The 21871-nt window shown below is 51.9% G+C and overlaps 1 protein-coding gene across 3 annotated transcripts in view; it reads left to right on the top strand.

The window, feature by feature from the left end:
- The window catches only part of PITPNM3 (PITPNM family member 3), a 101872-nt gene that overhangs the window by 53090 nt on the left and 26911 nt on the right, over positions 1 to 21871 (top strand). For all 3 annotated transcript variants that reach the window (XM_016931368.4, XM_054670774.2, XM_054670773.2), the window contains exons 5-6: positions 19403 to 19479; positions 19941 to 20176. In XM_016931368.4, the coding sequence (XP_016786857.2) occupies positions 19403 to 19479; positions 19941 to 20176 (313 nt within the window). The remainder of the gene's footprint in view (positions 1 to 19402; positions 19480 to 19940; positions 20177 to 21871) is intronic.

The raw sequence follows: 21871 nt of genomic DNA, 5'->3' as shown, positions 1-21871 counted from the left end.
GATGGGTGCAAGCTCATTGAGCCTGGGTCCCCTCTCATCCACTCAGAGCCTGGAAGGATGGCAGGATCCCTGCCATCTTGCCTGCAGGCAGGACCGGAGGGCCTGGGGTCACTCAGCCTGAGTTTGGGCCCTCTCTAACCCATGAAGTGAGCCTCCTCGGGTTCCTGAGTTCCTATCACTGGGCAGCTCAGGCCAGCTCATGTCCCCCTCTCTGGGGACTCCACAGGGCCAGAGTGTGGGGTGGGAGGCTGATGGGTTGGGAGTGTGAGCTCAGCAGAGCAGCTGAGATCATGGAATGAGGACAGAGAGAGGAGGACGGGGATGGGGAACATGGCCCCTGTGCCCATCACTTTTGGGTGACACAACTTCCAGGAACCACTGACGGTGCCATGGTGACTGACATGACTGAATGAGGTTCAGAGACACTTCATTCCTGGATGTGCCCGGGGTGATGATCCTCAGTATTGCTCCACGAAGAGGCTACCTCTCTGCATAGCCTATGGCCCTGTGGCTGAGTCCCTGTCCTCTGTGTTATACAGGCGTCTCCAGGTTTCCTTCCCCCTGTGTTTTCTCAGAGAGATGAGCACAGCATTGGACCTGGGAAAGACCTGGTCGAGATGTGGCCATTTGCTGACATAGTGACCTCAGGACGTCTTCCTTGGATGTTCTGGGAGGACTCAGTGGCCAATGTCTGGGCCAAATGTCTTTGCTGTTGGCAGTACTGACTTCCATATGTGGCTGGGTCAGGAGAGGACTCCATGTGTGTTTGGGGTGGGGTTGTGCTCAGAACTTTCCTGACTTCTCTCTCTTGCTCCTTTGATCTATGGTTGCAGCTTTGGGGGACCCAGTCCACTCTGCCCACCACCTCCCTGAGCTCAGGCCTGTGGCTGCTCTGCAAGCTCTTCCATCCTTCAGTTGCTGTGCTGAGGTGGAAGGACCTATGACACCAGCCTTCCTATGGCCTGGAACCCAGCCTTGAGTGGGTGCACAGGCATCCCCTGCCAGAGAATCTTTCTCTATTTTTTTTTTTCTTGAGACAGAGTCTTGCTCTGTCACCCAGGCTGGAGTGCAATGGCACGATCTCGGCTCACTACAACCTCTTGAGCTTCCCGGGCTCAAATCATTCTCCCGCCTCAGCCTCCTGAGTGGCTGGGATTACAGGCGCCGGCCACCATGCCCGGGTAATTTTTGTGTTTTTAGTAGAGATGGGGTTTTGCCATGTTGGCCAGGCTACTCTTGAACTCCTGACCTCAGGTGATCTGCCCGCCTTGGTCTCCCAAAATTCTGGGATTTTAGGCGTGAGCCACCACACCCTACATGGAGAACCTTTTTCTGCTTCTAACATTCAATGGCAATTTCATAGACAAAGCCCTTCAGGGGCTGGCAAGTGTGAATGCCTTTGTCAGGGGCACCCCAAGGCCCAGGCCATAAGGGCATCAGGCCATGGAAAGGGCAGGGCAGAGAGAGGGCAGTTCTCTTTCCTGAGCACTCGTAGGGGTGTAAGGAACTGAGCTCAGCACAAGGGGAATGTGTTAAAATGTACCTGTGGGTCTTTAGTGTAGAGGTGACTGAGCATGTGGAGAGGCTCATGTCATCAAAACATTTTCAGCTCAGGTTTTGAGAGATGGGGCCATTCCACACCATGCAAGGCCACGGGGGAAGCACCTGGTTTGGTCAGGAGACAGAAGGGCCAGGAATCCAACTCAAGGCTGGATTCCAGGCCATAGGAAGGCTGGTGTCACAGGTGCCTCCACCTCAGAAAATAGCAACTGAGGTATGGAAGAGCTTGCAGAGTGGCTGCAGACCTGAGCCCAGGGAGGTGGTGGGCAGAGTGGACTGGGCCCCCCAAAGCTGCAAGCCCAGAGCCCTTGTTGGTTTTTTTTCTGGAAAGGCAGGGCAGAGCAGGAGAACCATGCAGGGCTGGCTGATTTGCATGTCGAGGGCTCTGGGCTCTGGGCTCTAGGCTCTAGGGCTGGTGTCCCGTTGTCTGGTAGCTGGACCTTGGGTTGATTTAGGGCCAGGGAAGTATTGGCTTGGTGGGTGAGAGTTAGAGAAGGTGGTTGGGGATATGGGTTTGGGCCTGGTTCGTTTGCCTATGAAAGGTGCCCTCAAAGGGAGTAGTTATTACCTCTAGGAATTAGCCAGCTCTGGGAGGGGCAGTCTCTTCCTGGCCAGTGAGGCCCCAGAGATGTCAAAACATTATAAAATAACAAGCACGATGAATATAGGGGTGTCACCACATTCCCCAGGAATGCAGAAGAGGAAAAGAACCAATCATCTCCCCTTCTGAGCACCTGGCCAGAGGAGACAGCGGCAGCCCGGAAGCAAAAACAGCCACCCGCCATGGGGCTTGTCTCCGGGATGCCAAACCACAGCTCTGTTTTCCACAGACACAATTGAATTGATGAGATGTTTAGTGACCTCTGGACCTGGCTGAAGAAAAATGTGTGTTTAAGTAGTTAGAATTCTATTGCTGAAGGCTGTCCTCAAATTCTGCTCCTTAAGAATGTTCTTATCGGGCTGGGCATGGTGGCTCACACCTGTAATCCCAGCACTTTGGGAGGCTGAGGTGGGTGGATCACCTGAGGTCAGGAGATCGAGACCAGCCTGACCAATATAGTGAAAACCTGTCTCTACTAAAAATACAAAAATTAGCCAGGTGTGATGGTGCATGCTTGAAATCCCAGCTACTGGGGAGGCTGAGGCAGAAGAATTACTTGAACCCAGGAGGCGGAGGTTGCAGTGAGCCAAGATTATGCCATTGCACTCCAGCCTGGGCAACAGAGTGAGACTCCATCTCAAAAAAAAAAAAAAAAGGAGTGTTCCTATTTAGCAAAGAATGACAGCGTATGTGCAGATGAATTTTGGAGCTGAAATGGTACCTTGGAGGTCGTCTAGGTTGGGGATGCCCAAATGAACCCAAGATTTTCAGCAGTGAGAAAAACAATAATACTGTGATGTATTTTTCCATAATGTTGAGTGTATTCAATTGAGAGGACTCCTTTTCACATAATTCTACAATTATGTCCTGCCCAGTTTTGGCATTAAAATGCTTTTTCTTTTATGAAATGATGGTGATGATCGATGGTAATGTGTTTATTTTTAATGCAAAATTGGCAGAAGAAAAAATCTGTGACCTGAATTAAAACAAGAAGAATCGCAATGGCTTGCATTTATAATGGCGCTTTTCCACATAAGACAATTTGCATGCAAGTATACTTTATTTAATAGTTCCACTGGGTTTTTGAAAACTCACTAAAAACAAATTGCGAGATGGTAAAAGTTGCCCTGGAACCAGGAGTCAGAACATGCTGGGACTGGTGTGATGGTGTCTGGGGTTGCAGGTTTGGAAAGGCCTGGGTTTGACACTCAGCTTCTCTCGTCTAGTAGCTGTGACATTTTGGACAAGTTACTTGATGTCTCTGAGCCTCAGTTTACTCAGTTGTGGAAAGACGACCATACTGTCGTGCCAGGCGCAGTGGCTCATGCCTGTAGTCCCAGCACTTTGGCAGACCAAGGCAGGCAGATTGCCTGAGCTCAGGAGTTCGAGACCAGCCTGGGGAACACGGTGAAGCCCCATCTCTACTAAAATACAAAAAATTAGCTGGGCATGGCGGTGTGCGCCTGTAATCCCAGCTACTTGGGAGGCTGAGGCAGGAAAATCGCTTGAACCCAGGAGGTGGAAGTTGCAGTGAGCTGAGATTGTGCCACTGCACTCCAGCCTGGCAACAGAGTGAGACTCTGCCTCAGAAATAAAATAAAATAAAATATAAATAAATAAATAAATAAAGAAAAGAAAAGATGGCCATATCATCTACTTCTTAGAGTTGCTGAGGGCACCAGAGGTGATATCTGTGAGATACTAGGATCCGCGCAGGGTGGATAGAAAGTTCTGATGGTTGTCACTTGCTACTGGACGGATGTGCCTCGGAAGCTGGAACACCTGGTCCCCATGTGATGATGAATCTTATCAAGTGGGGCTCAGTCTTTCTGGCGCTCTGCTGGTCCTGCGGCTGCCTCAGTTGCCATTGTCACAGCAGTGTTTCCCCAAGCGTTGGAGTCCCCAGAGAGGAGGACATGAGCCAGCCAGACAGCACGGGGCCTCTCGGGTTGCAAGTGTGGGGAGGGAGGTCTCCATGGGCCTCTCAGGCATGCGCAGGTATGAGGTTGCAAGGGCTTGTCTGCAGTGGCTATGCGGGGAGGGGTGTCTTGGAGACTTTCTCCTTTGTGGCTGCCAGGCAGCCCCAGCCTTCATTGTGCAGTTGGGCAGGCGGCCTGGCAGCCTGGCAGCCTGCTGTCACTGGCGTGAGCCTGATATTTGAAACCAAACTAGAGGAAGCCAAGGGAACCATTGTGTGTGGGGGCTCGGTCGGGGTCCAGAGAAGAGAGAGGGCCTTGGACTTGGGGGAGGAGACCTGGGTGACCTACTGCCGAGTTGCTGTGCAGTCTCAGCTCCTGCCTGGGGCCCCATCTGTCTGTTCATGGAGTCCCTCCTGGTTCTGACATTCTCGGGGTCTTCTGTTGCCACCTCTCTGTCCCCTGGCTTCCTCTGTCTGTGCCTCTTTCTGTTTCTGCCTTGTTCATGCTGCTCCGTTAGTTAGCACAGTGACCATTTCCAGAGTGCTCCCACCATACCTGCCATGGTGCTGGCTGTAGGGACTCAGGGATCTTGTGTGTTTCCATTGAACCTCACTCCTTCTGTGCTTCCATCCAGTGTGAATGGCACCATCCTCCATGAATCCAAGCCAGAAACCTTCTAGACTTCTCTGTCTCTGTCACCATCCACTATCAAGTCAGCCTCTGCTAGTGTCATTTAACCTCCAGCAGTGCTATGAGACCCACCCACTCCTCCCTGTCCCCATCCCTTCTCTAGTTGAGGCCCTATCTTCTCTCTCCTGGACCATTGCATCCTCCTGTGCACTGGCGTCCCTGCCTCCCTGCCTCCCGGCCTCCCGGCCTCCCTGCCTTCCTGCCTCCCATCTCACCCACTCTGATCCTCCCTTCGGCATGTCAGAGAGACCTTTGGAGGAGGAAAGGCTGGTTCTCACAGCCCCTGCTTTCCTTCCCATGGCTCCTCTCCAACGAAGCGTGAACCTTGCCTTACCCGACCACTTTCCCCTTTTCCTGTCAGCTCTCCCGTTTCCCCAGGCTAGCTCTGGGAGGAGCGTGGACTCTCTAAGCACAGTTTTCTTGTGGGCTAATTGGGAAGCCTGAGCATACCATCCATCTCTGTGGAGGAGACAGAAGCAGTTCCTCTGCAGCAAATGGTGGGAAGGACCAGGGTCCCTCTGGACCCCGCACTGTTGGCCTCTGCCCTTGTGGCTCCATTCATGGCTGCTGGGCTCACACGTGCTGAATCCAGTAAGCCCGGCTCACCCCTCCTGCTGCAATATGCCACCACCATAGAAGAGGCAAAGGGTAGAGCTGTTGTCTCAAAGGGACAGTAACTCCCCTTCCTCTGCCCACGCCCCCATCGAGGAATGTCTGGTGGGAGGAGGCATGACATTCTCCCAGGAGACCTGCGGCTGCCTCACCCGCTCCATGCCTCTCCCTTCCAGTCTCAGCAGCTCCACGAGGGGCAGGGCTCCGCAGTGCACAGGCTGGGAAAGTGCGAGTTGAGAGGAGCCTCCCTCTGCCCCACCCCCATGCAGGATGGGTTGGGGGGCAGATTCTACAGCAGGAAGACCTGTCTATTGTGGCCCTCAAAGTTGGACCCGGCCTGTGTAGATGACAACAGCCACCTGACACATGTGACCCAAAGCCATGCTGGTTGTCTCATGGCTTTTCCAGAGCCAGCGCCTGGCATCAGCTGCAGGGGTGAGGGCCGCAGGCAGCTGTCCCACGTGCGGGGAGGGTCTTCCCACAGCCACGTCCACACATTAGAGCAGATGCTCTGTGGGGCTCTGAACTTCCTCTCGTCCCCAGAAAAAGACTGGCAATGGTCCACAGAGTCCCAACCCTAGTCCCAGTCTGACCCTTTATCTTCATCCTCTACTGAGCCTCTCTCCTAGCCACCAACTGAGCCCCAGTTTATCCCCAGCTGGGTCCTAACTCCAGCCCCTGGTCCTGGACTGAGCTTGGGTCCTCGGCTCAGACGCAGAGAGATGTAGATGGCTCAGCTCACCTCTCCCCATCGTGGGCATGTGGTTTGACTTCGCACCCCACTGCCTAGGGTCAGTGACCAGAGGAACAGCTCTGAATGCCCTGACCAGCCACCGAAGGGCTTCCCTTCCCACATACCCTCAGCCCCTGGCCTCCCCAGGAAGACCCCCCACCACAGACAGGATGCGTGAAGCCCCTTGCCCACGGCTGGCCTCTCCACTCCTCTGCCTGGTAACTGGTGTCTTTTCCTGGCCTGTGTGGGCAGCTTGCTGAGCACAGCTGCAGACAGGCTATATTTAGCCAGCTTTAATGAGCTCAGGGTGGCAGACGTCCGCCTTGGGAGCACTTTTCTTGCATGTGTGTGTGTGTCTCTGCTTGGCATGGTTCCTTCTCGTTTGTGTGTGTGTGCCCTTGCACTTGTATGTGTGCATTAGCCTCTATGCCAACGCATTGGTGCATTCACTTTCATGAGGATGTGCATTAGCCTCTATGCCAATGCATTGGTGCATTCACTTTCATGAGGATGAGCGTGCGTCTCTGTGCGCATATGCAAGTCTATCTACATAGCATCTGGGCTTTGCTGGGGCACGTGCAGCTTCCGACACTTATAGGGGTGCAAAATGGGAACAAATGATTAGTTCATTCACCCATTTGTTTAAAAAATATTTAATGAGCACCTTTATATGCCAACATCGTGATAGTCTTTGGGGATAAAATAGAGCAAAATCAAACCCAGTCCCAGCCCTTAAGGATCTTGTCATCTGGGAGACGGAGGAGGGGAAGATAATAATCAAATAGTCATAAAATGAAAAGCGTGAGGATTAACCCCAGGAAAGAGAGGACCGTGGCGCTTTTGTGGAGAGGACAGGAAGAGTGGAAGGCCCCCGGAAGGAAGGAACACTGAGGTTCCTGTGGGAATTATCTGGGCACGGGGCAGTGGAGAGAAGAGCCCAGGCCCGGGGGAACATTTGATGGGACTCTGCGGTGAGAGGGAAAGGGGATGTGTGCGAAAACTGGCTGAGTTCAGAGAGGGAGGGGCGAGTGTGGGAGAGCGGAGCAGAAGGCGGGGGCTTGGTCAGGATAAGAGAAGCCTGGAGAGGGGTGGTGTGGGAGGAGGTGATGGGATTTGCATAGAGCACTTAGGATCCAGCCTGTGATGCAGTCAGGGTTCTAGCAGGAAACGGAAGGCTCACACAAACCACAGGTGGGAGGAGGGCTTAGCAGAGAGACTTTATTCACAGGTGAGTGAGGCTTTAAGGAAACCAAGAAGGCATCAGCAATACCCTGGGGTTGTTCCCACCCCTGAAGGAGAAGAGCCCAGAGAGGCTCCTGCATGAGCCTTCAGCAGAGACCACCTTACGATGACCCGGCATGGAGGGGGCTCCCTTGCCCCAGTTCTCCTACTGGTGCTTTCCATCGCTACACCCAACCTGTAGCTAGGGGGGCTCGGCCTCGGGCTGAGTCGGGCAGAGATGGGGCACTGTGGCTCTGGAGGGGCAAAGAGAGAGCTCACTGCACAGTCTACTTACTTCCACGTGGAAGAATCGCCCTTTCCTTTGTTTTTCTGTAAGCCACTTTGATTTTGACTGTACATTCCCATGCAGCTGTGCTGGTGAAGGACTCCTCCTCCTCTGTGCATCAAGGAGCTTCTCTTTCCTCCCTCTCCTGCCATTGCCCCAAAACTCCAGGGGTCTTCCCAGCACTCCGGTGGGGGAAGGGTGCCCGCAGCATGCACACATGTGCAAGGGGTCCTTCATCCACAGCGGTGAGCACAAGGACCCCAGAACCCAGCCTGGTGGTCCCATTTGTCCTGGGCTTGCAGCTCCTGGCCTAGGGTTCAGGCTCTCTGGAGCATGGGATGGCCAGGTCTTCTTATGTTTTTCTCCATCTTCCTGGAGTTGCGAAGGGACCCGTACAGAAGACTCTCTCCTCCACCCAGGGCCAGGGCGTGAGGATCTCTTTTCACCCTGAAGCATTCTCTGTCTCCAAATCCTTTCCTCTTGGGAACAAAAGAGCTTTTGGAAACAAAAGCCAGGAAGCTCTGCCACAAACCTTCCCAGAGGCAAAGGAGCCAGAGCTGGGAGAAAATATAAATTGGTATCTAAAAAAAAACCACCCTGCTACATGCACTCAGAAAAATTCTTATTTTTAATCTGTCTTTTGAGTAGGTAGCACATGTACATGGTATAAAATGCCTCCGTCTCCTGTCTTCCAGCACACACAATTCTCCCTAGAAGAAAAGATTATAACTGGCTTCTTAGATTCCATTTCAGAGATAATCTCTGCATACAAGAGTCTATCCATAAATATGTATTTATATATTTTTTATATCTGTACCCTCACACAGATGGGAGCACACAGTTCCTTTCATTGTGCACCTTGCTTTTCTCAGATGTTGATACTCGATCATGATTGTCTCCTTAGCTCGGTACGCTTAGAGGTGAGTTGTTTTTTGCAATGGGCATGTGCAATTTCACTGTGGTCCAATTTATTTAATCTGTCCCCTACTGGTGGACATATAGGTGCTTCCTGTCTTTTGCTGTTGTAAAAGCAATGTGGCAATGGTTAGCACTGTACATATGTCCTTTTGCACATGGGCTTGGAATTGCTGGGTCAAAGGCATTTTGCATGTTGAATGACATTGCCAAATGGCCCTTCACAGAGGCTATACTGATGTTTACTCTCACCAGCAATGAATGAAGAGATCGTTTTTCCACATCCTGGCCCATAGTGTGTCACAGCTGCCAGTCTGACAGGTGGAAAAAAAAAAGTTGTCTTAGGGTAATTTCAATGAGCCTTCCTCTAGTTTAGGGTTCTAAGGTTGAGCACCGTTTTCCTATGTGTGAGAGCCATTCCTAGGCCCTGTGCTGGATGCCGCACACACTTGGCAGGGGTTACTGTGCAGGTGCGCATGGGCTGGAGTGTGCCACTGCATTCCTTTGTGTATGTGCTGTTCCAGGCAGAGCCAGGGTGGACTTGACAGGGGATCATTAGGGGGTCAGGCTAACAGCCTAAGAAGTTCCTGCTATGAGTAGCCTCTTCCCACTCTTTCTTCCCTGCCAAGAGTCTCCCTGAGGAGGCAGGGCTGTGGCGTGAAGGCATTAGTAAGAGCAAAGAGACCATTCCTTTCTTACTCCCCTCCTTCAGGACGATGAAGAGCCCTGACCTGGTGACCTGGGTTCAAGTACCCAGCCCTCCACTTACATCTTGAGAGAAATCACTTCACCTTTCCAATCCTTGGTTTTCTCATCTTTAAGATGGGGAGAGTACTCCTGACCTCACAGGATGAATGTGAAGATTGCCTGAGACACCAGATGAGGACTAGAAACTCAGGACCAGTCTTAGGAGGGCTGTGTTTGTTGCAGAGGAGTCTGTAGGAGAACACCAGGGTTTGGGATTTCATGTCCCTCTAGAATCCCTGTGTCGTGGTGGCAGAGTTTTCTCATGGTTGTATACCTGGAAATTTCACTGGGCCCGATTCAGGATGGCACCTCTGATCTGAACTGGGATCCCCCATGAGAACTGTTCCTCCGGACTAACTCCGTGTTCACTTGGGGTATCTAACAACATGTTCTCAAGGGGCAGGGTTTAGGGCATAGGCCCTCGCAAGAGCCAGGCCCTGGTCTGGAGTAGTGTCTCTGTGAAAGGCTCACTGGGCCGTTGAAGGTTTGAACACATCACCTTAGCCTGGTTAGTCAGATGAATCCAGGCGGACATGATTAGATTCTGACCCTGAAAGCGTTAAGGAGTCATGGAGGGACCTCAGCCTCCAGCTCCCCCAGACTCTGGATGAAACTTCCCTCCCCAGCACCCTGCTACGTGGTCACTTATATAACTTGCTTGTCTAACCTCAGTGAAGGAGAACAGCCTGCTTGCAGGTCAGCACAGGTCACTCTTGAACTGTTGTAAACATTTCCTAGGTTGTGCTAAAACTTGGGATGGCTCTCCAGAAACCACCCCAACCCTTATTTGTCCTGGCTTTGCCCTCTGCTCCCTTGACCCACACGAGGCTCAGCATAGATTTGCAGGCAGCTGCTGCTCTTCTCCAGGCTGGGTCTCTCAACCTCCTGAGCCCCTTTCTACAGCTTTCCTGCTCTGTTACTGGGCATCAGACATACCCTCAGCAGGGCCTGAGCTGCAGGGGCAGGGCAGGGATGTCTCCCTCTCATTTTGAACTGAGATCTCTGGTTTGTGCAGCCTTAGAGGTTGAGAAGTAACTGTGGCAGCCCCACTACCCTGAGTCAAGCTGTTTGTAGCCTTTGGTCATGTGACTGATCTTGGGCACATGACCTAGGTCTTTGTCATTGACATGACCTTGGTCACATGACCTACTCTTGGTCATGTGATCCCAGGGGCTTGAGAGATCTTTGAAGGCAGGTGCTGTGTCTGATTGGTCTTGGTGTTTTCAGCCTTGACACAAGTTTGGGCAATAACCAATAGGGTGGGAATAGGCAAGTGGTATTGAGTTCATTGTTTTTTTTTTTAAGTCCTTGGAAGGCTTACTTTATTTTTATTTTATTTTATTATTTCATTTTTTCAGATAGGGTTTCACTCTTATTGCCCAGGATGGAGTGCAATGGCAGGATCTCTGTTCACTGCAACCTCCACCTGCCGAGTTCAAGCGATCCTCCTGCCTCAGCCTCCCAAGTAGCTGGGATTACAGGCACCCGCCACCATGCCCAACTAATTTTTGTATTTTTAGTAGAGACGGGGTTTCACCATGTTGGCCAGGCTGGTCTTGAACTCCTGACCTCAACTGATCCACCCACCTTGGCCTCCCAAAGTGCTGGGATTATAGGTGTGAGCCATGGTGCCTAGCCTCGAGTTCATTTTTAACCCAAACACAGGATCTTAATTCACTCATCATGTTCCACATTTATTCTTTCCTTCCACAAGCATTTCTTGTCCTTTTATACTCCCTCATTAGCCTGTCAGCTCCTGAGGGGAGGACAACATTTCACACTTTTTTCTTTGTAGTGTTTGTATTGACTAAAATAGGAGGTTGTGGCTGGCTTTAAAATGTTCTTGCATAGGCCGGGTGCAGTGGCTCATGTCTGTAAACCCAGCACTTTGGAAGGCTGAGGTGGGCAGATCACAAGGTCAAGAGATCGAGACCATCCTGGCCAACATGGTGAAGCCCCGTCTTTACTAAAAATACAAAAATTAGCTGGGCATGGTGGTGGGTGCCTGTAGTCCCAGCTACTGAGGAGGCTGAGGCAAGAGAATTGCTGGAACCCGGGAGGTGGAGATTGCAGTGAGCCCAGATTGCGCCACTGCACTCCAGCCTGGCGACAGAGTGAGACTCTGTCTCAAAAAAAAAAAAAAAAAAAAGTTCCTTGCATAAACATGATACATACTTATATTATCTATCCAATAAACATTCATAAATAGTTTTAAACTAAAAGAAATATGGACTCCTTAGAGAAAAATTGGAAAATAGATGAAAGTAGAAAGTAAAAAAAAAAAATATATATATATATATATATATATATATTACAGGTGTGAGCCATGGCGCCTAGCCCCTCGAGTTCATTTTTAACCCAAACACAGGATCTTAATTCTTAATTAGTTCTTAATTAATTCTTTATTTTATATATATATATATAAAAATCCATTGTCCCAGCATCTAGAGAAAACCACTGTAAACATTTAAGTGTGTTTCCTTCTAATATGAGGTCCCAAGCTTCTTCCCCCACCTCCCCCACCATTATTTAGATTGTCATTTTTCCTTTTCTGCAATGCTAGGAGCTGGGAACCTGCAGAGGAGGGTGGCCTGCAGTCTGGCTGCTGAACAAGCTCAGTGGCTTTTAAGTTTCAGTCTCTTGAAGCCCTCAGGAACTGCCTAGGGACAGCGATGTGCTGGAGTGAGGAAGGTGGGCTCTGGGCCCCCCAGCCTGCTTCAGCCAGAGCCGATCCACTTTCATCTTTGCAAATTGGGCTCCTAAGGGAACTTCCATTGGCTAAAAATTTCCCCTGTTTTTAAAAAAGTTTTAAAACCTTCAGAACAGCTTCACGCTGTTCCATCCGCATCTGCTACTGGCTGTTGGTCCCCACATCTTCTGTGTGGCCGCAGGTTCCCATTCATGAGCCCACATTCCTTGAGCTCAAGTGGTGAGAGCTATGGGTTCCTTAGATAGTTTGTTATTCTGCCAGTGTGTTCCCCTCCCCAGATGCCCCTAAGCCCTTGGCATTCCCTCGAGCTGCTGGTCCAGCGACCCTATCTATGCCACATGCTATGATGCAGGGTTAGCGAGCTGGTTCCAAGAGTACCTATCAGAGCTCTGGGAGCCACTGCTCCGCTCCCCTCCCCTCCCCTTTCCTCCCCTTTCCTCTCCTCCCCTCCCCTCCCCTTTCCTTCCCTCCCCTCCCCTTTCTTCCCCTCCCCTCCCCTCCCCTCCCCTTTCTTCCCCTCCCCTCCCCCCCCTTTCTTCCCCTCCCCTCCCCTTTCCTCCCCTCCCCTCCCCTTTCCTCCCCTCCCCTCCCCTTTCCTCCCCTCCCCTCCCTTCCCCTCCCCTCCCCTCCCCTCCTCTCCCCTCCCCTCCCCTTTCCTCCCCTCCCCTCCCCTCCCCTTCCCTTTCTTTCTTTTTTTTTTTTGGTGACAGAGTCTTGCTCTGTCTCCCAGGCTGGAGTGCAGTGGGGCCATCTCGGCTCACTGCAACCCCAGCCTCCCAGGTTTAAGTGATTCTCCTGCCTCAATCTCCCAGGTAGCTAGGATTACAGCTAAATAGGTGCCCACCGCCACGCCTGTCTAATTTTTGTATTTTTAGTAGAGACAGGGTTTCACCAGGTTGGCCAGGCTGGTCTCGAACTGCTGAGCTCAACTGATCTGCCCACCTCAGCCTCCCAAAGTACTGGGATTACAGGCATGAGCCACTGTGCCCGGCCCCACTGCTTCCTTTTCTAAGGGTCCTCAAAGCATTTGTTTATTAATTTGCCCCAGGACTTGCCTAGGAATTAACACCAAGCCCCTAGTTGGAATCAACCACTTTGAAAAGCAAAGCGAAATTTGCCGCCTGCAGCTTTTTGGTTGCTCTTCCTTTCTCCACAGCCTCTCAGAGTGACTCCATCATTGTGACTGTGGGTCCCCTTCAAGGTCCTAGTGCCAAATTCTGCTGGGTCTGGAGACTAGCACTCACAGAGGGCACTCGTGCTTGGACTCATACAATCTCAGACTGCCTGACTCTTACCGGGGAATGTAGGCAAACCCCTCCTTTTGCGGTGGTTTGCAGAGCGTGTCTGAGGTCACCCTCTGAGTAGAGGGTTGGTTTCCCATCCGAGGACTCTATCCAGGGCCTGTCTCCCCTGTAAGTCTGTGTGTGTCCCCTTCTTTCCGCATGTGTGTGTCATGCGGGCTCACCTGGGGAATGGGGCCTGTGGATTGAGTCCCCCAGGTGCTACTGAATGAGGCTGTAGTTCTTCCCAGACGTCATCTAGGTATATGGATGAATCCCACATCACAGCAAAATAGCAAAGCCTTTGACTTCCAGGCAGGGCCAGGGTGGACTTGACAGGGGATCCTCAGAGCATAACATGTCTTTTTATTTTTTTTTTTTGAGATGGAGTCTCGCTCTGTCTGTCGCCAGGCTGGAGTGCAGTGGTGTGATCTCGGCTCACTGCAACCTCTGCCTCCCGGGTTCAAGCGATTCTTCTGCCTCAGCCTCCCGAGTAGCTGGGATTACAAGTGCGCACCACCATGCCCAGCTAATTTTTGTATTTTTAGTAGAGACGGGGCTTCACCATGTTGGCCAGGCTGTTCTCGAACTCCTGACCTCGTGATCTGCCTGCCTTGGTCCCCCAAAGTGCTGGGACTACAGGCGTGAGCCACGGTCCCCGGCAAGTAACGTCTTTTTAAACGGGGAATGAGCTCGACTGAAAGGGCCTAACAGTCTAAGAAGTTCCTGCTCCTCATAGTGGCCTCCCCTCACTTTTTCCTCCCTGCCAAGAGTCTCTCTGAGGAGGCAGGGCTGAGGGGTGAAGGCATTAGTAAGAACAAAGAGACCATCCCTTTCTTACTCCCCTCCTTCAGGATGATGAAGAGCCCTGGTCTGGTGACCTGGGCTGGTGACCTGGGCTGGTGACCTGGGCCGGTTTAGGCAAAAAAAAAAAAAACCAAAAAAACGTATGTTTCCACCCATGTATGAGCTTCCACTAGCTTACAGAGGATTAGATACTTTTGCAGCTACTTCTCAGGATGTGCCACATGGCCTCAAGCTGGGCCCAGCTCTGCTTGGTTGATGCCAGGGGTGACTAACAGGGGATGGGAGTGACTGCCAAGGATGGAGGAGGAGACTGAGTGTTTGGCTTTAGCCAGTGGGCCCTCAGCATCCACCCCTGTGGACCCCAGAGGTTGGTAGCAAGAGAGAGGGAGACAGCTATGCTCTCCAGCCGAGCTGGGGTGATTCTTTGCTTAGGGTGCTGAGTGTGTGGGTGATGACCTTGGCTTTCGTCTCAAGAGCAGTGTGGCGCATTGGTAATTAGAGGGGATGATCACGATTTGTACCTCTCCAAGGCTGTGATTAAGCAAAAATAGGCTCCATTCTTCAGGCATCAAGAGCAGCCATGGTGAGCTGGGTGGACCACCTCTCCTGATGTGGGGCTAGTGGGGTACTGGGAGCTGGCACTGCGGTAGCTGGCCTGTCTCAAAGCCTGTCAAAAAACACTGTCACAAAAACAGCTGTGGGCTCCCCCACCCCAAATCTGGGCACTGCAGGGACCCAGCCTGAATAGGGACATGCAAACAGAAATTAACAGGAAGTGGGAAGAAACAGGCAGCCTAATGATGAGGTCCTGGGGTCCCCTTTATGTGGCTCTCCACCCCTTAGGACCCCCTGCCAGCTGCTCTTGTCACCAGAGTCCCTGAGGAAGCCTCTAGGGGTGGAATTATGAAGCCCAGGCCAGACTCTTCTAGAATCCCCAGAGGTTCCCAGGTACCAGTTCCCGTGAGTACTTTGAAGCAACGTGCTTCTCAGTGGATGATGCTTCCCTGAACCTGATTTCTCCTGGGGGTTTAATGGCACAGAGATGTCTCACAGGATGTGTGCATCCTGGGATCTTCCAAAAGGTTTTCACAAAAGTGCCATACTAGTCCCTGAAAACTGGTAAACTCTATTCTCAAGGGGCCCACAGTCTGATGGGGAAATAGACAAGTAAGCCAAGACCAGTGCCGCATACTATGGGATAGCCATCTTTGCCTAGATAGATCAAAGACGGCTTTCTAGAGGTGATAGCAATTGAGCAGGGTTTTGCAGGACAAGTAGGAGTTTGCCAGTCTGCAAAGGGAGGAAGGGCTTGCAGGCAGAGGGCTCAGCATGAGCAAAGGCAAGGACGAGTGAAAGAGTTATGTCTTATGGGTGAGTCAGAGCCAATGGCCTCAATTATCATGGTAGGAATGTCTGGCTTTTAGAAGAGCAGAGACCTGTGGGGAAGGTACAGGGAAGGTAGCCTACGGCTGCCCCTGCTTGTCTACAGGGGCCTCTGCTAAGATGAAGACGGGAGATGTGCCTTTCTGTGGGGAAGCTCTGGTCCTGTTAGTCAACTCTCAAGGGGCCAGAATCTGAATCTGGCAGGCTAGATCTCCCTTCCTCCAATCTCCCAGAGCAAAGCATTCCTGGCTTTTGTGCATGGAAAGGAAGCAAGGCTCTGTCCCCAAACAGCGTAGGAGGTGAGACTCTTTCCTCCTGCTAGGGAGGAGTGAGGGATACTGAGGACAATCCTGCCCAGTCTCTGGCCTGAGGCTCCCATCCCCATGGAACCAGGCACGGCCTCAACATCGTTGGTGGCCAGGATGCAGCAGTCATCCACCGATTTGATGCCCAGAGCATCACATGGGTCCCGAGGGAGCTGGCTCCAGACAGATCAAAGATGTAGGTGCTCCTTGGCCTTTGTAATGGGTGAGGGTGCAGAGTCCAGCCCCCACCTAACAGAGGGCGTCGTGCCCAGGAGACAACAGGACCCTCATGTCTTCCCTGCAATGTATTTATAGCCTTGCCATAGTAATTTGTGGCAATCACAGCATTTAATCCTGTAATCACACTGCAAACAGGCGCCCAGCCCAGCAAGGCCGAGGAGCATGCCAGGGCTCAGGGAGGGACTTGGCACCAGGGCAGGCAAATGTGGAGGCGGCAATGTCCCCATCAGCCCATCTTGTCAGCTGTGGTCCTGGCTCTGTGCCCTGGATGTCCCCTGGATAATGATAATAATAACAATAGCCGCTAACCCATGTGACACTTCCTGTGTTCCACACTCTGCTCTAAGCCCTTTATGCATATGAACTCATCTATCCTCACCACCACCCCATGGGGTAGCTGCTTTTATTATCCCCATATTCCAGATGAAGAAACTGAGACACAGGTCACACAGCTGATAAGAGCCAAGATGTGAACTCAGGCGTTCTGGATCCAGGGTCCGTGGCTTTAACCACGCTCCTCCCAGCCCTAGAGCCAACCTCAGCCCTGCCATCACTCCTGGTTCTTCTTGACTCACAGCCTGCCCCAGAGCCGCACACACAGCCGCACACACCATGAAGCATGAGCGCTTTGTCTCAGGGAAGCCACACTCAGACCCTCTCCCTCCTGGTACTAGTTCACGTGGTGGAAAGGGGCCTGGCAGCGGCAGACCTGGGCTTTAACCTTTAAGGTACGTGGGGCAAGTGACATAGGTTGATTGAGCCTTGGTTTGCTCATCTGTAAAATGGGGCTAATAACAAGATCATTCAGACTCAGAGAGTAATTGTGGGGACTAGAGAGGATGAATCATGTAAAGCACATAGTGCCCAGGACATAATAAGCGCTTAATAAAGCTGAGCCGTTACTGTTGTCTTGTGTTATCATCCTGTCCTGAAGAGAGAGCCAGGGTCTCCTCTAGCCAAGCCCAAGGCAAGGTCTTTAGTAAGTTAGAAATTAGGCAGGAGAGCCTAGCCAATGGGAAGAACTAGGAAGTGCTGGGCACAGCCGGGCCCCAGGATGAGTTTTCCCTCTTTCTCCATCATTTAGGAAATGATTTCCTGTCTGTGTGGGCAGTAGCTCGGAGCTCATAAAGCAGTTACCCTTTGACTGGGATTGTGTCTGTGAGGACAGAATATTTCAGAAATGCTCTTCCCTGCTGAGAAAAGCTTCTCATTTGCAGTTCTTTGTAGAGGTACCCTCCCCTGGGGCTGGTCGTGGTGAGGGGATGTTGACAGGGTGCCTAGGGTTGCCCGCAAAGCCCCTGGAAGGACCCTCCCCAGATGTGACTCCTAGAGGGGAGCAGCAGGCTCTGGTGGGGGTGGGGTGTGAAGAAGGCAAGGACCATCTTCATCTAGAACCTACGACTTTAAGAGATGAGCCAGTTCCTCCTCCCTGAAGACAAACAGGTGGTTCAGCTTGGCTGTAGGTTTTAGCCACACACGGGAGGTAGCATCCCTCTCATGGGGGAGGAAGGAGAGGAGCTGAAGGCAGCCTGGTGGCAGGAAGGAGGCCTCAGAGTGCAGGTATCGTTTGGGTGGGGGCTCAGGGGTGGCTGTTGGATGCCTTTGAAGTCTCTCCACCCAGGAGTCCAATGTCATCACATTCAGGAGTGTAGGTGTTAGATCAGGGGTTGACAGACATTTCTGGAAAGGGCCAGATAATAAATATTTTCAGCTTTGTGAGCTGTAAGGTGTCTGCTGCAACTGCTCTGCTGCTGTAGCACAAAAGCCGCCTGCCATAGACAATATGTAAATGAAGGAGCCTGAGTGTGTTCCAATAAAACTTTATTTACAAAAACAGGCAGTGGGGCAGATTTGGTCCATGGCTGTGGTTTACTGAATTCTGTGTTAGGTAAATGAGAGCTCAGGGAGGGCTGGGAGCCAAGAAGGACTTCTTGAAGGAGGAGGTGTTGAGCCCAGGCTGCTGAGAGGAGCAAGGAGAGATTTCTGGCAAAGGCCACCTTTACCCTAAAGCTCATGGGCAATGCCAGTAATGTTTCAAATGCCGACCTTACCTCTCTGGGAGTCTACCTTCCCTGGAAAGTGGTCCCGTAATTCAAGCCTCTATTATTTCTCTGTTAACTTCAAACAGATATTTTTTTTTAAAGTATGTATCCAGCCATATTAGGGTTCTGCGGAGAAACCGACCGAAAGGATATATACACAGATGTATAAAAAGAGACTTATTGGCCAGGCATGGTGGCTCACTCCTGTAATCCCAGCACTTTGGGAGGCCTAGGTGGGCGGATCACTTGAGGTCAGGAGTTTGAGACCAGCCTGAGCAACATGGAGAAACCCCGTCTCTACAAAAAATACAAAATTAGCCAGGTGTGGTGGCACACACCTGTAATCCCAGCTACTCGGGAGGCTGAGGCAGGAGAATCACTTGAACCCGGGAAGCGGAGGTTGCAGTGAGCCGAGATTGCACCATTGCACTCCAGCCTGGGCAACAAGAGTGAAACTCCATCAAAAAAAAAAAAAAAGAAAAGAAAAGAAAATTAAAAAGAGACTTATTATGAGGGACTGGCTTTCGTGCATGGTTTCGTGATGATGGAGGCTGAGAGGTTCCCTGACCTGCTGTCTGGAAGTCGGGAGGCCCAGGAAAGCCTATGGTGTAGTTCCAGCCCAAGCCCAAAGGCCAGAGAACCCGGGGAGAAAATGGCACGAATCCCAGGTCAAGTCCTAAGGCCAGAGAAGCGGGAGTGCTGATGTGTGAGGCAGGAGATGGAAGTCTGAGCTTGAGAAGAGTGAATCCTTCCTCCCTGCAGCACTTTGTTCTACTCAGACCCTCACGGACTGCACGGTGCCCACCTGCCTTGGTGAGGGCAGATCGCCTCATTCACTGCTTCAAATGCCAACTTCTTCCCAAAACACCTCACAGGTAGACCCAGAGAACATGTTTTACCAGCTCTCTGGGCACCTCTCAGCCCAGTCAAGAGTGGGTGCGTACGCTTTGCCATCACACCAGCTCTTCTAGTTGTTCTCAGCGGGAGGCTTTGCTCAAATCGCCGTCCATAACCGGAAGTGGAAGTCCTCAGGTGGTACTCACCCTTGCTGCTGTCCTGGTGAAGAAACGCAGGCTAGTTCCTTTCGAGGAAGCCCCTCCTTTCAGGAGCACCATCCGCGATGGCCTCACTCTGCCACCCTCCCTTTTCCTTATGAGGAGAAAGGGTTTCATGTTGTGTTGGTTTCAGAGGCAGGGCCTGGATGGGGTGACTCTCCCTAGCTCCAGACTCTAACTTGAGCTCACCTATGATGTAAGCCAAGATCTCACCTTTAGGGCCAGCTGGGCCCAGGGAGTGTCTGGTCACTGTAGGGAAGCCTGGAGATGCTGAGCTCTCCTCTTTCCCTCTGCAGGAGAACTGTACCGGGTTTCCTTGAGAAGACAGAGGTTCCCAGCCCAGGGAAGCATCGAGATCCACGAAGACAGCGAGGTAGGCTGGGCTTCGGAGGGTGTCTGGGCTCAACTCAGAGGCCAGGATTTTAGGAAGAGCCCTCGGATCATAGGCGGCCTCGTTTTCTTCCAGCTCTTCGTCTGACTTGCTGTGTGACCCTGGGTGGGTCTGTGTCCTTCTCTGGGCTTTGGGTTCCCATATGAACAGGAAGCATCTCTTGGGACTCTTCCTGCCCTGACATCCCTCCTGGCAGCCCGTGTCCTTCCCTCACTCTGAATGCACCAGAGGTTCTATCACACAGCGGGGTGTATTAGAGCTGAGACTGCTCCTCAGATTGCAGCTGAGACAGGCTGGACATAGTGCCTGCTTCTCTGGCCTCAGTCTCCCCGTGTGTGCGTGTGTGTGAGTGTGTGTGTATGCGCACGTGTGTGTGTGTCCCTGTGTGCCTCCCCCGACCCCAGCCGCCTCTCTCTCTGTATTCCAACCGCCTTGGCTCTCAGGAAGGCTGCCCGCAGCGCTCCTGCAAGACACATGTCCTCCTGCTGGTCCTGCACGGGGGAAACATCCTGGACACGGGTGCCGGGGACCCGTCCTGCAAGGCAGCCGACATCCACACCTTCAGCTCCGTGCTGGAGAAGGTCACACGAGCCCATTTCCCTGCTGCCCTGGGCCACATCCTCATCAAGTTCGTCCCCTGTCCTGCCATCTGCTCTGAGGCTTTCTCGCTTGTCTCTCAGTGAGTCCATTTCTGCTTGTTTGAACTGGTTGGGGTTGGTGGGGGAACTAAGTGGAGGGGCTCCCCCTGCAGCATGGACCCCGTGGGCAGGTGGGTACCTGCAAGGACTCTCTGGGGTGTCAGATCGTGACGAAACACAAGCATCCCTGGTGGAAGGTGTGGGAAGAGTCCTCTTCCTGGGCCTGGGTGTGCTGGGGTCTCCATGAAATCTTGAGCCACTTCCAGTGTTCAACAAGCCTGATCTGTTTGGCCCAGATAAAGACACTGAGTGTTGGCCGGGTGCGGTGGCTCACGCCTGTAATCCCAGCACTTTGGGAGGCTGAGGTGGGCTGATCATGAGGTCAGAAGATCAAGACCATCCTGGCTAATATGGTGAAACCCTGTCTCTACTAAAAATATAAAAAATTAGCCAGGTGAGGTGGGGGGCGCCTGCAGTCCCAGCTTCTTGAGAGGCTGAGGCAGGAGAATGGCATGAACCCAGGAGGCGGAGCTTGCAGTAAGCCGAGATTGCGCCACTGCACTCCAGCCTGGGAGACAGAGTGAGACTCTGTCTAAAAAAAAAAAAAAAAAAGACACTGAGTGTTGAGAGTTTAGCCAGTTTCCCCCAGGGTCGCCCAGCCCATGGAGACAGGAGTCAAACTCGGCCACACGATTGCAGCCAAGTAGGAATCTGAAAAACACGAATGGTGTTTTTCCTTTGCTCTCACACCGTAACAGTCAACACAGAAGACTTCCGGGGCCACATGTGAGGGGCTGTTTCCGTACACACCAAGCAATCAGTTCTGCTGTGGACACCAGCTGGGTGCCCTCCAGTTCAATTCTGCCTCTGTCTACCTGGAGACAGCATCAGATCCCACGGGGTGAGAGCTTGGTCCCACAAGACTGCCCCAAACTTCTGACACCGATACCATGCCCCAGTTTGTTTTATCTGTGCTGCTGACAGCCCAGCTTCAAGCTGGGGTTCTCACAACCCTGTCACTGGGTTCAATTAATTGCTAGATCGGCTCACAGAACTCAGGAAAATGCTGAATCACATTTACTGGTTTATTATAAAGGATACAGATGAAGAGATGCATAAGGTGAGGTATGGGGGAAGGGGTACGGAGCTTCCCTAGGTGTCGGTCACTAGGAACCTCCACGCGTTCAGCTCTCCGGAAGCTCTCCTGTCCTTTTGGCCCTTTAAGGGAGGTGTCATTGGCTAGGCATGATTGACAACATAGATATTTGGTTGGACAGAAAGGGGCTGACACTCAGACCGAGTCGGGAAACCCAACAGGGCCTGTCTGCTCAGATTCTTCTTGGGCTCTGAAGCATTCCTTCCTCCTGGGTATGGGGCAGGACTCCTTCCGAAATGAGGGTCTCATGACCTAAATCAGACAACGGAGATCAGAGAATTTCTTCACAGCCAGCTCAAGGAGGGCAGGAGAATGTCAGAGAGAGAGAGAGAGAGAGAGAGAGAGAGAGAGAGAGGTTCTGTTTTCCTAGGCCTAAGTGCCCCAACATTATAGCAACGGCTATGGGAGCCAGGAACTGTGGACAAAACCTATCTATGTATTCTCTCTCCCTCCCTCTCTCTCTCTCTATCATTCTATTCTATTTATCTGTCTGTTCATCCATCCGTCCATCCATTATCTATCTATCTATCTATCTATCTATCTATCTATCTATCTATCTATCTACCTCATAATATCACAG

The sequence above is a fragment of the Pan troglodytes genome, chromosome 19 (genome assembly GCF_028858775.2).
Source record: "Pan troglodytes isolate AG18354 chromosome 19, NHGRI_mPanTro3-v2.0_pri, whole genome shotgun sequence".
In the NCBI taxonomy this organism is placed as follows: Eukaryota; Metazoa; Chordata; class Mammalia; order Primates; family Hominidae; genus Pan; species Pan troglodytes.
Note: the sequence above shows the minus strand (reverse complement) of the source record. Positions and strands in the feature narration are given on the sequence as shown.